A 14,525-nucleotide genomic window follows, 5' to 3' on the forward strand; every position below is an offset into this window, starting at 1 on the left:
AAGTGTCCGATTAAAAGTCAGCAGCTGCAGTATTTGTAGCTGCTGACTGTTATTTATTTATTTTTTTTTTTTAATGGGAACCCCGCTTTAAGGAGAGCACTTTAACAGAAAGTACAAAACCTCCCAAAAATATCTTGTTTTCCTGCAAATCCCAGGCTCCACTTCCTGTAGTATTGTCTATTTGTTTGTTACAGTAGAAGCCACATGTTTCCTGTGACAGTGGAGCTCCAGTTGCAGAGATTCACAATAAAGTTCAGTAAAAAAAAGAAGTGGAGTGGAGGCCACATGCTTCCTGTCATCGGTGGAGCTCCACTCTGCAGCCAGACCCCCTTGGCAAAGGGCGCACTCTGTGCTCAGGAAAGAGGCAACGTGTAGAGACGGTGTTCAGACAGCTGGTGGCAGCAGAGGGCGCGCTGTGTGCTACGTATAGAGGAAGTCGTGTCTTTTTTTCACTCTTTTGTAACTTGTCACTTCCGGGAAGTTGTGACGGGCATGGAGTGGAAGGTCAGTGCGTGTATTGTGAGCTGCATGGAGTGGAAGGTCGGTGTGTATGTACGGACTAGTAATAGGTCTTTGTGGGGTGAGATGACAGACAATACATTCACCTGTATGATTCCAGCAGGTAATGCTGGGAGTTGTAGTTCCTGGAGCTGGTGAAAGGGATGTGTGGGTTGCACAGTGGTGGGTGTGATGTGTGTCTGCTCCTCCTGGGATCTGTACTGACGGCAGACATTACCTCTTGTTGGTGCGCCCTCCACTCTGTACTGTCACAATAAATGAGAGCAAAGATCCATTTAAGAAGACAGAAAACTGCAGCAATGGATAGCAGCCAATCACATTGTATCCTCTAATGATAATCCCCTCCCTTTATTTTCCAGTTAAGGCCCCCTTGAGAACTGTGCACAATCCGGGGCACACCAATCTGAGGGATCGCTCACCCCAGGAGGTACATCCGAGCATGCGCTTTTTTGGGGACATACTAAAAGGAAGGACAGAATGGAATGCCCATAGACTTTAACAGGGAGATGGAATGCCCATAGAGAATAATGGAACTAAATGGAATGTCCATAGACAATAATGGAGAAAAAAAAAGTCAGTTAGTGATAGAGTCTTTAGACATATCAAATTAATTTTTTGCAAACCTACTTTTAAATATCAGTGGCCATGTTTAATATTGAGATTAGGTGGGATTATTATTGTTTTCTATGGCATAACAAAGGTGAATGACAGAAGGGAATGTCCATAGAGTATAATGGGAAGCAAAATATAAACTCGTTTGCACGCAGATCTTGGAGACTAGTTCCATTATTCTCTATGGTCATTCCATCTCCCTGTTAAAGTCTGTAGGCATTCCTTTCTGTCGTTCCTTTTAGTATGTCCCCTTTTTTGCATGTTCACACAAGTTGCATTTTTTAGTGGACGTAAATGTACATGCATTTTGCGCAGTGTGTGTGTGTGTGTGTGTGTGTGGTCACAAAGAAATAATGGCACCCATGTGTGATTGCAAAAGGCAGCACGTTTTTGTGCATTACAGGAAACCTCACTGCACCTAGGAGAAGATCCCCCCACCCCCCCACTAGCTGTCACAGCAGGGATGGGGAGGTGTGGGTCTGATCGGAACATGTAACATCCTGAATATGGGTGTAACATGTTACGAAAGGTGAACTTTAATAACAGCGGTGGGTGTGAGTTTCTAAAATGAACCTGTGATTTACCATGCAGGGTATGTCAACAGGTTAAAGCAGTCTTTCTCAACCTTTTCAACACAGAGGAACCCTTGAAATAACTTCTCAGGGAACCCCTTCTAAAAAATTATACATTAGTGTGCTGATCAGTAGGAAGCATGCTTGTGGCCATTGGTAAGAATCCCCTCTTACAGATAAGTAAAAATATCAATGGTGTCATTGATGGCAAACATTGCACATGCTCACGGAACCCCTAGCAACCTTTGGAGGAACCCTAGACTTCCATGGAACCCTGGTTGAGAAACCCTGGGTTAAAGTGTTATTTAAACCCCCAGTGTGAATGATGATATATGGCTGCTTACTACAAGACTTGCCATGTTTGCTCTTTGTTTTCTGTCTGCACACTTCATTGCATTCTGCTTTACAAGTTTCTCTCTTCTCTATTTCCATCTTGAGGGTGGATCCACTGCCTTGCAGGGTCTCATTTATTTATTTTTTATTTATTTTAGTTACTTATGGAGCCACTTTTATGCATCCTTCAGCCTGTGATGGTGTTATCATAGCCCTAGGGATGAGGATATAAAAAAGAAGAAAAATTGCCATATGTATAAAAATCCCAAAAAAACCTTTTGGGACTAAATAGTCTTTGTGTGTTAAACCAGTGAAACTAAGTGCCATGTATGTTCACAGTTGTGTAACTACATGTGTAAAAGTGGTGAATAGATTTGTAAAATATTTTATAAAAGAAATTAACCCCAGGGTTCTAAAGTTTTGTGAGTGTAGCGCCCCCTGAGGGACCAGTGCCACCTTAGTGAAACAAATATAATATTAAGTGTCGATAACAAAACAAGTATGTGACTCCCAAAAATATTAATTAAAATATCAGTATCTTGACCTCTGTGCTACTATATAGTGAATCACAGTGAAATTCAAATACCATAAAATCAGACTTAAATTATCCAGCCGTGTATGTGCATAAGCAGATATTAATAAAACTCTAAAACATATTAATTAAAAAACCAGAGAGTCTCTGTGGCCAAACAGAATGAGGAGCAAAGTTCAATAAATATGCAGATCTTAAATATCAGGAACAGTAAGCAGTGACTTCTGTGCTCATATCAGGTGGTGACTTGAAGTGCTCGCCCCCCGTGTTTCCCCACTCACCAGAAACAATCACCCCCACAGGGGTACCGAGCGACGGAGTGGGTGACTTGGGATGGTTAATTCCAGCCAGATCCTGCTTTCGTTCCTCTGCTCTGTAGGATCCCTCCAACTATTTAGAATTTCAACCGTGCGTTCCAAAACTAGGCTCCTCCACTACTTCCCACCATCAATCTGCTCCCAGGGATTACCAAAGCTCCGATGTACTTCTTCTATCCTGTTCCCAGAGATCGCCACCACCGACAACACACACACCTAGCGATCAGGATGCAGCTATAGAGTGGAGATCCTTAGCATGTGATCCCTTCCAGGGGCTCCTCTATGCAGACAGGTTACATGCAATCAGCACCAGATAAACAACGTCCCCCAGCTCAGCACCTCTGTGTCTGCATCCCCGTCCACTCCGATCTCTCTGCGGAGAGATTGGAGTGGATGGGGATGCAGACACAGAGGTGCTGAGCTGGGGGACGTTGTTCATCTGGTGCTGATTGCATACCTACCTACACTGGACCTGATCGCCTGGACCTGATTGCATGTAACCTGTCTGCATAGAGGAGCCCCTGGAAGGGATCACATGCTAAGGATCTCCACTCTATAGCTGCATCCTGATCGCTAGGTGTGTGTGTTGTCGGTGGTGGCGATCTCTGGGAACATGATAGAAGAAGTACATCGGAGCTTTGGTAATCCCTGGGAGCAGATTGATGGTGGGAAGTAGTGGAGGAGCCTAGTTTTGGAACGCACGGTTGAAATTCTAAATCATTGGAGGGATCCTACAGAGCAGAGGAACAAAAGCAGGATCTGGCTGGAATTAACCATCCCAAGTCACCCACTCCGTCGCTCGGTACCCCTGTGGGGGTGATTGTTTCTGGTGAGTGGGGAAACACGGGGGGCGAGCACTTCAAGTCACCACCTGATATGAGCACAGAAGTCACTGCTTACTGTTCCTGATATTTAAGATCTGCATATTTATTGAACTTTGCTCCTCATTCTGTTTGGCCACAGAGACTCTCTGGTTTTTTTAATTAATATGTTTTAGAGTCTTATTAATATCTGCTTATGCACATACACGGCTGGATAATTTAAGTCTGATTTTATGGTATTTGAATTTCACTGTGATTCACTATATAGTAGCACAGAGGTCAAGATACTGATATTTTAATTAATGTTTTTGGGAGTCACATACTTGTTTTGTTATTGACACTTAATATTTATTATATTTGTTTCACTAAGGTGGCACTGGTCCCTCAGGGGGCGCTACACTGTCACAAAACTTTAGAACCCTGGGGTTAATTTCTTTTATAAAATATTTTACAAATCTATTCACAACTTTTACACATGTAGTTACATAACTGTGAACATACATGGCACTTAGTTTCACTGGTTTAACACACAAAGACTACTTAGTTCCAAAAGGTTTTTGGGGGATTTTTACACATATGGCAATTTTTCTTCTTTTTTAGACCACAATCAGGTGCACAGCTGGCTTTAGGAAATAGTTTTTTATTTATATACGTCACTGAGTACAGCTCGTGTTATATGGATTCTACATCCATAATTAATTAAGGAATGTGAAATAGGGCAGCGCCAATTCTTTCCCAATTATTCACTATACTTATCAATTAGCCCCCTCGAGGAACTAATTAGGGAAAGGCAGCAGCTCTTTTTACTGTCCAAAAGCGCGGATTCTCTAACTTATATTCTAGGGATGAGGATGGTCATGTGACCATAATATAACAAAGTGGATGCTCTTAAACCCAGGACAGGGAATACATGTGCTATTATATCAGAGGGGACCGTATGCACAGCTGGCGTTGTTGAGCACGCATGCGCTGTGCTGTCAGTGAGATAAAGGACTACCGCTGTGTGCAGTCATAAAACCCTCTACAGTGCATGTTCTCCACATTCCCTTTCCTTTCCATCCAGAAGTTGAAGCTGACTGCATTACATCCATAAGGAGCAAGTGACAACAAAAAGTGAAATATATATCTCAAAAAAAAAAAAAAGTTGATGCTGTAGGTTACCTTGGTGGAAGTGAATACTAAAGCTTTAGTGCTATTCTAATTTTACCTTACACCCCATGGTACAATCACATGGGTGTGTGGAGTGACTCATTATGCCCTGTACACACGGTTGGACATTCCAACAACAAAATCCATGGATTTTTTTTCTGACGTATGTTGGCTCAAACTTGTCTTGCATACACACGGTCACACAAAGTTGTCGGAAAATCCGATCGTTCTAAACGCGGTGACGTAAAACACGTACGTCGGGACTATAAACAGGGCAGTAGCCAATAGCTTTCGTCTCTTAATTTATTCTGAGCATGCATAAATGTCCGACAACGGATTTTATAGCAAGCTCTCAAACTTTGTGTGCCAAAAATTCTGATGGAACATGTGTGATGGAACAAGGTCCTATCAAACATTTTCCGTCGGAAAATTGGACCGTGTGCACAGGGCATTAGTCTTGTGTAAACTTGGATGGGCTGAACACTATTGGTGAACACAGTTGCTGGGAGTGAATGGGAAATAAATATTAGATGCTGTGTGGTCTTCCTTGACCAAAACCAATTTTTATATTCAAATTTATGTCCTTAACCACTTTAAGATCGGGCCTTTTTTGTAATTTTTTACTTACATGTTTAAACTAATATATTTCTGCTAGAAAATTTCTTAGAACCCCCAAACATTATATATTTTTTTTTTTTTAGCAGAGACCTTGGAGAATAAAACGACAATTTATGCCACACCATATTTGCGCTGCGGTCTTACAAATGCAATTTTTTGGAAAAAATACACTATTTGAGTTTAAAAAAACAGTAAAGTAGATAGCTAACATGTTATGCTTCAAAATTGCGCACACTTGTGGAATTGCGACAAACTGCGGTACCTAAAAATCTCCATAGGCGTCGCTTTAAACATTTTTTACAGGTTACCTGTTTAGAGTTAGAGGAGGTCTAGTGCTAGAATTTTTGCTTACACTCAAATTTGTGGTCTAAACACAGTTTACATATGTGAACGCGACTTGCGTATGCATTCGCTTCTGCGCATGAGCTCGGAGCACTTTACATTTATTTATTTTTTGATCACTTTTATTCCTATTACAAGGAATGTAAACATCCCTTGTAATAGAAATGAGCAGGACAGGGCCTCTTTATTGTGAGATCTGGGGTCAAAAAGACCTCAGATCTCACATTTACACTTAAAAGCAAAAAAAAAAAAAAGTAATTTTGCCTTTAACAACTTAAGGACCAGGCCTAATTTTCAAACTTGTTGTTTACAAGTTAAAATAATTTGTTTTTGCTAGAAAATTACTTAGAAGCCCCAAACATTATAGATTTTTTCCCCAGATACCCTAGAGCAGTGATATGCAATTAGCAGTCCTCCAGCTGTTGCAAAACTACAAGGCCCAGCATGCCGCTGCCTCTATGTGTCATGCTTGTGGCTGTCAGTCTTGCTATGCCTCATGGGAATTGTAGTTCTGCAACAGCTGGAGGTCCACTAATTGCATATCCCTGCCCTAGAGTATAAAATGTCGGTCGTTGCAATTTGCAAGACCGTATTTGCGCAGCGGTCTTACACACACAATTTATTTTGGAAAAAATACACTTTTTTTAATTCAAAAATAAGAAAACGGTAAAGTTAGCCTTATTGCTTTTTATATTGTGAAAGATAATGTTACGCCGAGTAAATTGATACCCAACATGTCATTCTTCAAAATTGCACCCGCTCGTAGAATGGTGACAAACTTTGACCCTTAAAAATCTCCATAGGTGATGTTTAAAAATTTTTACAGATTACCAGTTTTGAGTTACTGAGGAGGTCTTTTGCTAGAATTATTGCTCTTGCTCTAACGATCACAGCGATACCTCACATGTGTGGTTTGAACACCCCGTTTAATTATGTGGGCGTGACTTATGTATGTGTTCGCTTCTGCACACAAGCACGGAGGGATGGGGCACTTTAAATTTTTTATTTTACTTTTTATTTTTAAACTGTCACTTAAAAAAAAAAAATTTGGATCATTTTTATTCCTATTACAAGGAATGAAAAAATAGAAAAAAGAGCATGACAGCTCTTTAAAGCGGAGCTCCACACAAATATTTAAGTTCACCTTAATCCCATCCTCGCACGTCAGATTGTCAAATGTAATAAAACTTTTTTTTTTCTCAGTGGGTACCTGTCTAGCCTTCTTTTTTGTCTTACTTCCTGGTTCTGACCCCCGCGGGTATGGGTGTGTATCGTCGTCATCCTCGGTGGCGCACTGTCTCCTGTGAGCTAAGTGTCAGTATTCCCAGGAGTCAGTGCGGATGCCCGCCGCTACGTGCTCCGCGCTGTACAAACTGAGCATGAGCGGTGAATGCTGGTATCTTAGCATTCACTGCATCCAGGAAGTTTATGCTTGTGGGCTTCACATGCCCACAAGCAAGATGAAACCTGCCATCAACAGTTTTTATAACTACGTTTTTCAAACGAAACCGGACATCAGGGGAGATATTGCACAAAACAAATAAGTGTCTGAAAGGTTTAAAAAAAAAAAAAAAATTGTCGCTGGACCTCCGCTTTAATGTGAGATCTGGGGTCAAAAAGACCTCAAATCTCACATTTACACTTAAATGCAATAGAAAAAAAACGTTATCCTTATCTTTTATGCTGCCATAACTTTGGTACTATACGTCAAAGTATCGACGTACAGCTACAGTGGTTTGTGGGAAGTGGTTAAGAGATTAAAAAAAAAAAAATTTGGTTAAGGGCAGAAGTGATGTTGGACGTCGCTCCGTTCCACCAAGGGCGTAGAGCCAAGTGGGGGCTATCTTGCTCTTACTCGGCTTCCTGCCCAGCCACAGAAAGAATCTGCTCCAGGCTAACCAACAGGTCCGGTAAGCCCGAAGACCACCGGGAGGCACCTGGGGGGGGGGGAGGGGGGGCACGGTCACCGCTCCCATGGCGAATCCGGGACCACTTTTATTAGTCGCAGAATCGCCTGCAGTACAAGAAAATACTGGGGTTATGGCAGCTCGCTTTAACATCAAAGTAATGATGTAAATTTATTGTTGGCGGTGTTAAAGTGGTTAAAGAAAACCTATATGGAGAAAAAATAGTGGCCACTGCTACTGAATGTACTTGTCGCCTGGCTGTTAGCATCTTTCTGAAGGTTAGGAATTCCGACTTTGTAATCTGCATGCTGATTTTGGGTCATTTACTCACAGCAGAAGCACAGAGATGGTCAGGTACCTAGCCATTATAGAATATCGGTAATGGCAGCCTCGGTATTTCTTTCATTACAGGTTATAGAACATCTGTTGGACTAATGTCAGGTACATTTATGCTGGCTGGAAGAATTTTCCCTGTAATAGATGAATTCTTATGATTGTTAGCTCCATCTGGTGGCCAAATATGGTAGTGTGCTAAACTACCTCAGTGAGAAAATTGACTGCATTGTGGCAAGTAGATGGGGCTGACGATCATACAAATGCATCTATTACAGGAAATCATTGAAAATTGTGCCCAGCCTGGGCAAGTGTGTGCGGCTTCGACCAACGAATGTTTTATACATAGAGCACAAGGGTGGAGGCTTGAGAAGGTGGAGCAGTCTCCTCTACTGCTTCTTACTGGTAATATCCTCCTACAGGAACTGCTGCATTTGTATTTTATCTGCCTGTTCCTACTGGGAAATAGGTCTGCAAGCTGCAGCTACATACAAATATATATAATATACATTAGTGCTGTATAGTGGAGTTTACTTTACTGTGTAATACATCTTACCTTCATATGCACTCCCAACACTTGGGGATTGTATAAATGGGCCGCTTCATCACTGGAGTGCTCAGATAAGAAATGGGCCATTTAGTTTTGCCCTAGGGTAGATGAAAAGCACTTGCCATGATGCAAGAACCTGTAATTACAAAAAAGTTTTCCAACTGCATCAGAAACTGGAATTCCTCTGTCATATGACAATGATCTGTCCCCGAGATTGCCTGCTATACCTCACTGCCAGCAGATCACATGCTTCCTCATACCCAGAAGCACTTGGAAGTGTCGCTAGCTGTGATGAAGGAAGGAGCAGCAATAGAGCGCAGGCAAGATTAGTATATAAGGGGGTTGGGGTTCCCTTTGCAAGGGCATGGTGATATTGTGTCTTTAAATAATACATTACATAGTTGTTTTCCTAGGTTATAGACACCTTGATGAGAAACTCAGGTATAATACAAAAAAGGTTGTATTGTGGAGGCCTAGTGATGCTAATACAATAACATTGTCTGTTTTGCTTTCCTAGAAGGCTGATCCAGCAATGTGAGATACCATGATAAGACATAGCAACCTCCAGAAACAAGTTCTCAGTCTGTATAAACAGTTTTTGCGGGCAGGCAAAGACAAGCCAGGGGCTCTACCCCAAATCCAGCATGAGTTCAGGAAGAACACCAAGATCCCAAGGACTGAGATTATGCGCATTGAGTACCTGGTGCGCCGGGGCCGTAAGCAGCTGGATCAGCTGAAAGATGTGAATACAAAGCAGCTTGGGGTTTTCATCAGACCCCCGTCAAATCCATCTGAACCTACATGACCCAACGCAGGATGAGCTTTGTGCACCTGGACTTGCCTTTTGGAATCTGCAGGATAACAATGTAAACAGGTATTTGTCTAATATGGCTTGCATCAAAATGTTTTCATTGGAGTATTGTTTTGAAACTAAAGGTGGCCATACATGTGAATGATAAACAAATGATTGATCATTTTAAATGATCTTTTGCTTAAAACTATCATTTGATAAAGCACAGAAAAATATGACTTTTGTCTAACTTATTTGGATTTTCCTTTTTTGATGAAAATGTTTGTGGTTTTAAATAATTGCACACTTCTGGAAGATGTGAGCCTTACTGTGAAACAGTTTGTTATATCACACAGTGATCTTGTTTCATGCGTGACCAGCATTCAGGTAAAATCACCACTTGGGGGTATACTTAAGGAGTGAATGTCACATTCACCAAACCTTACTGGTGCATGTATCTTAAAGTTGTTGTAAAGGCTGAAGGTTTTTTATGCATGAAGGTAAACCCCCCCCCCCCCCAAATTGCCTCTCACTACTGTCAATCTAAGCTAGTGAGCCAATGGGGGGCAGTCGCAGCTCTGTGTCTTATGGACGCATAGAGCAGGCCTTGGGAGCGAGAATGCATCAGTACCCCCGTAACAAGCGGATTGCTATTGGGGGGGTCAGGGGCGGTGGTTAGCCAGGAAAGCTGGCAGGTGGGAACGGGGATTGTGGCTTCTCTGTGCAAAACCCATTCACAGAGCAGGTAAGTATAACACAGGGTTTTTTTGTTTTTTTTGTTTTTTTTTTTTTTTGTTTGTTTTTTTTATAGACCTAAACCTTACATACCACTTTAAGTTAGTGATTCACCTGCGGTGAATGTTTGGTAAATGTCACATTCACTGCTTTATAAGCAGGTCCCTTGGTATCGATTAAGTGATTAAAATAGTCCTTTCCGTGTACTGATTTTGTATTTCAAGCACTCAGTAAGCATTCGGGAGTTTTTAAAGTGAAATCCCAGCCCAAATTTTGGTTGATTAATTATTGGATGGGATCTTTTTCTTTGAAAATGCTTATTGTTTCCAGGACATACGGAAGCAGCACTGTGGCTCAGAAAGGCCCAACTTCCTGCAGCGGGTCTATATTGTATATACAGAAACAAAAAGTAGGCTGTTCACTTGCATTTTAATAACTGAATTGTTTCATACCTAGAGTAAATAAGAAAAAAACATATACTCACATAAAATGAAATGTATTTCTGCTGTGGTTGAATTGCTGTTGCAAACGTGGGTTTTATAAGCCACAGTAATAGTAAGACGGAGGCATGAGAAGGTGGAGCAGTCTCCTCTACTGCTCTTACTGGTAATTTCCTCCCAGATTAATTGTGCATGTGCTCGTTAGCCTCCCATTCCTGTTGGGAATCTAAATTGCATTTTGCATTAACAACTTTATTGCCTTTGATTCAAAATGTAATTAAATTGACTGTATTGCAAAACTTAAAAATACATGTAACTTGTAAAGAAGAGAGTAAATGTCTCTTCCGCTGCCTGTACCAGCAAACATACCGAGAGATTAACCACCAAAACATGCCAAGAGTAAATACCCCTTCCACTGCCTGTACCATCAAACACCGCTAACGTGAAGAGGAATCCTCTGCTGAAGTTTTTAGGAGTGTCAGCCTCCCATGTCTGCTGCTGCTCTGCATGATTCTTACCGCTGACCCCCATGTCCTGTACTGACAGAGAGGTTGGCAGGAAGAATTGCTGAGTCAGCAGCCTCCCAAACCCTGCTGTGACAGTCACTTCTGACAAAGGTTCAGCACTTTCAGGCAGTTTTAAAGCTTGCTTCCAAGTCCCTCCCTATACATTCCTATTGGCCCGTCACTGTAATTGGCAAAAGGAATGTGCAAAACGTAGGAAGGGCCTGGCAAACTTCAACACTATTTGTAAGTGCCAAAGCCTTGCCTGTTAGAGCCCTTTCATACTGAGCACGGGGGCGTCGGCGGTAAAGCGCCGCTAGTTTTAGAGGCGCTTTTCGGCCACTAGCAGGGAGCTTTTAACCCCTGATAGCAGCCGAATAAAGGGTTAAAAGCGCTGCTTCTGTGGCGTTGCCCATTGATTTCAATGGGCGGGGGCACTTTAGGAGCGGTGTATAACACCACTCCTAAAGCGCCTCAAAGAAGCTGCTTGCAGAACTTTTTTTTTTTTTTTTTTGATGTCCTGCAAGTGCAGCGCCCCAGTGTGAAAGCACTCGGATTCTCACACTGGGATTACAGGAGGCATTTTTCAGGCACTACTTTTAGCGCTAAAGTGCCTGAAAAATGCCTCCAGTGTGAAAGGGGTCTTAGAACAGTGTGGTGATTATCTGTTTTGGAGATTGATGCAGGTATGTAGAGGTAAGTTACCTCTAGCGGTCCTGCACTTTATAGCTGAAGCAATTTTTTTTTAATTTTAATGACATTCTCTTTAAAAGCAAATCTGTAATAAAAAAAAAAAAGTAATGCTGACCACATCTTTTGAAGACCCTTTTTCCCAGGTAGTCATACTTGATTACCTTTTGTCGTGAACCTAGAAAAAGTATAGGAAGAAGGGATTGTGATGCTCTTTTAGAGCATGCTTGTTCCAGGGTTGTGACTTAAACATTGAATTCAGACACAGCCAGGCATGTAGCATTTTCAGGAGGGTGGCAGCCCCCAAATATCTGTTATAAAAAGACATCCTTTGATGAGTCCTTGACCAGTAACAAGCTTGAAACCTGTAAAGTGACCTAACATGTAAGCGTATCATTTAGTGTCACTTCTTGGATTAAGGTTGGGTGGAATAGGGGTTAGGCAACCTCAGGGTTCATACATTATGCAGTAAGCAGATATTCTAGATTCACATGGGAGTCCACACTTCTGGGTAGAGCTGCCATATTGCACAGGATACACTGACAGAGGCACGGATTGGTTGTGGCAGAACAGGAACTTTTTCAAGGTGAGAAGTGGCATGAAGAGGGTAAGCTAACTTGCAATATCCTTTCCAAACCCTTTAGGTCCTTTAGTGCATGTGATTTACCCCCCACCACCTTTCACCACCCTCTGTAGCTGGTGAAATGGTTCGGCACTTTAAACTTAAACAGTGCTAGAGGCTGTATAGCAACATATTGCTTGCAGTGGTGAGTGCTGACCAATCAGAATCTCTTACTTGAAGGAGTCTGAAAAGGATTCTCAATGCTCACGTGGGTGCTCACGTCAGTGCGCTCACGTGGCCATTGTACACAAGTGAGCATTCCCAAATGCTAGCATTATGCTGCTACACAGCCTCTGGCGCTGTGTAGTGATGTTTTAAAGGGCCAGACCTTTATACCAGCTGAAAAGGATGGCGGAATATTGGGATCACTCACATAAGGTACATGCAGCAGGGACCAGAGGGATGGCAAAGGTGTTGCTTGATTTCACATTTTCATTTTTAATGAAAAGATGAACTAACCTTTTTAAGAGAAACTTGAGATGCATGAAAATCACAGTGAAAGGCACTTCTGTTATGTAACTGTTTTTTTTTGTGTTGCATTCTTAGGTTTGGTCATGCGGGATACAAGTGGATGAAATAGAAACCTCCTGAGTTTGTACACAATACTTTCACTGACTTGGAAAGACAAGCTCTTGTTGCTGCCATGAATGCAGCATGAAGACTTACACGGATGATCGTTTTTCCATCATGTCTAGATATATTAAGAAGTCTCTGGCCATCCTGAATCATCTGACCTGTTATTTCTCAACCCATCTGTAAATTCGCCTGTCAAATTCCTAACAATATAAAGTATATATTTGAGTCTTTATGGATTGAGCGGGAGCTGGCTGGGGCCATATAGCAAATTTTCTCAGGAACCAGCTGAAATTCATATAATGTATACTCCGCTTACAACTGTAAATAATCCAATAAAATTCTTGTAGGCTTTTGAATCCGAAGAATTTATTTATTTTTTAAATTTTATATAGAATGCAAAATTTGTAGCATAATCTTTGATCATCGGTGATGTAGTAGATGCTAGGTTTGACATTTTCCAGGATTTGTGCCATGGTGGTTAATGCATACATAATCAAGATGTAGGTGGATAGAATTGTTGTACACACCATAAAATTATGTTCTGGCAGCACAACCTGAAGGTTTAAAGGGGTTGCAAACCCTTGTGAAAAAACTTCTGGCAGTGACCGGCCCCCCAGTTTTTACTTATCTGAGCCCCTTCATTCACTTGGCAGAGATGCGCTGTCCCTTTCTGCACAGGGTCCTGACTCTTGATTGGATAGATTGATAGCCATGCAGCCATTGGCTACCGCTGCTGTCAAATCCAATGACGTGGGGGGGGCATTCATGTCTATGGACGCAAATGCTGGACTTGGGAGCGCACCCGCAAGGTAACCCCCAGGGAGAGAGCTTCTCCTAGGGCAGTGATTGCGAACCTTGGCACCCCAGTTGTTTCGGAACTACATTTCCCATGATGTTCATGCACTCTGCAGTGTAGTTGAGCATCATGGGAAATGTAGTTCCAAAACATCTGGGGTGCCAAGGTTCGCCATCACTGTCCTAGGGGGTTATCTGATAAGAGGAGAAGCTGCCTAGGGACCCCAGAAGTCGATCGGGGTCACTCTGTGCAAAAGTGAGCTGCACAGTGGAGGCAAGTATGATATGTATGTTATTTAAAAAAAAAAAACTGAAGCCTTACAATCACTTTAAGACTGCTTACAACCCAACTTGATGGACACTGGCAAACAAAAAAAATCGTAGGCCAGCCCAGGATAACCCCCGACCCCCCAGCATGCAAAGCTGTACTGAGAGCATGATCATGAACACAACGGGTAGGACCCATGTTCCTCAGTAAACTCTAAGGAAGGGGATTTTGAGGAGTACAAAAATCCTGCTTTTGCTCGTTTAAGACTTCCTGTTAAGGTGGCACCTGCACCTGGAAACGGTGAAATATGAAGCTGGAGAATGTTTATTTGGTCCATCCTGTATTACAAAATAGGAATTTTACTGAAAAAGTGTCTGACAGACTCTTACAGCCCAAGCCACATCCAGTCAATGGAGGGGAAACTTCCTTGGTGAACTGGAGCTGGGCAAAGAGACAGAAGCACAATGTCCAGATTGAGGTAAAAGGCAAAAACTACTTTGA

General features: G+C 42.1%; 1 protein-coding gene and 2 non-coding genes across 4 annotated transcripts; all 3 read left to right on the top strand.

Moving 5' to 3' along the window:
* The first annotated feature begins 386 nt into the window (after positions 1-386).
* SDHAF1 (succinate dehydrogenase complex assembly factor 1) lies at positions 387-13,317 on the top strand. 2 transcript variants are annotated; one of them, XM_073623939.1, is made up of 4 exons: positions 456-504; positions 879-946; positions 9,123-9,479; positions 12,932-13,317. In XM_073623939.1, exon 3 carries the CDS (start codon positions 9,150-9,152, stop codon positions 9,408-9,410), a length of 261 nt encoding a protein of 86 aa, XP_073480040.1. In that variant the 5' UTR covers positions 456-504; positions 879-946; positions 9,123-9,149; the 3' UTR covers positions 9,411-9,479; positions 12,932-13,317. The 2 variants fall into 2 exon arrangements, with proteins under 2 accessions (XP_073480034.1, XP_073480040.1); XM_073623933.1 differs by lacking the exon at positions 879-946 and having other exon boundaries at positions 387-504.
* LOC141125069 (small nucleolar RNA SNORA47) lies at positions 8,415-8,552 on the top strand. The gene has a single exon (XR_012241366.1). It is a non-coding gene; the product is annotated as a small nucleolar RNA SNORA47 (small nucleolar RNA).
* LOC141125070 (small nucleolar RNA SNORA47) lies at positions 10,692-10,810 on the top strand. The gene has a single exon (XR_012241367.1). It is a non-coding gene; the product is annotated as a small nucleolar RNA SNORA47 (small nucleolar RNA).
* Positions 13,318-14,525: the final 1,208 nt, after the last annotated feature.

Source organism: Aquarana catesbeiana, linkage group LG01 (genome assembly GCF_042186555.1).
Source record: "Aquarana catesbeiana isolate 2022-GZ linkage group LG01, ASM4218655v1, whole genome shotgun sequence".
In the NCBI taxonomy this organism is placed as follows: domain Eukaryota; kingdom Metazoa; phylum Chordata; class Amphibia; order Anura; family Ranidae; genus Aquarana; species Aquarana catesbeiana.

What these genes read in the sequence shown, in the direction of transcription:
- SDHAF1 (XM_073623933.1), top strand. Translation starts at nt 9,150, where the DNA reads ATGATAAGACATAGCAACCTCCAGAAACAAGTTCTCAGTCTGTATAAA.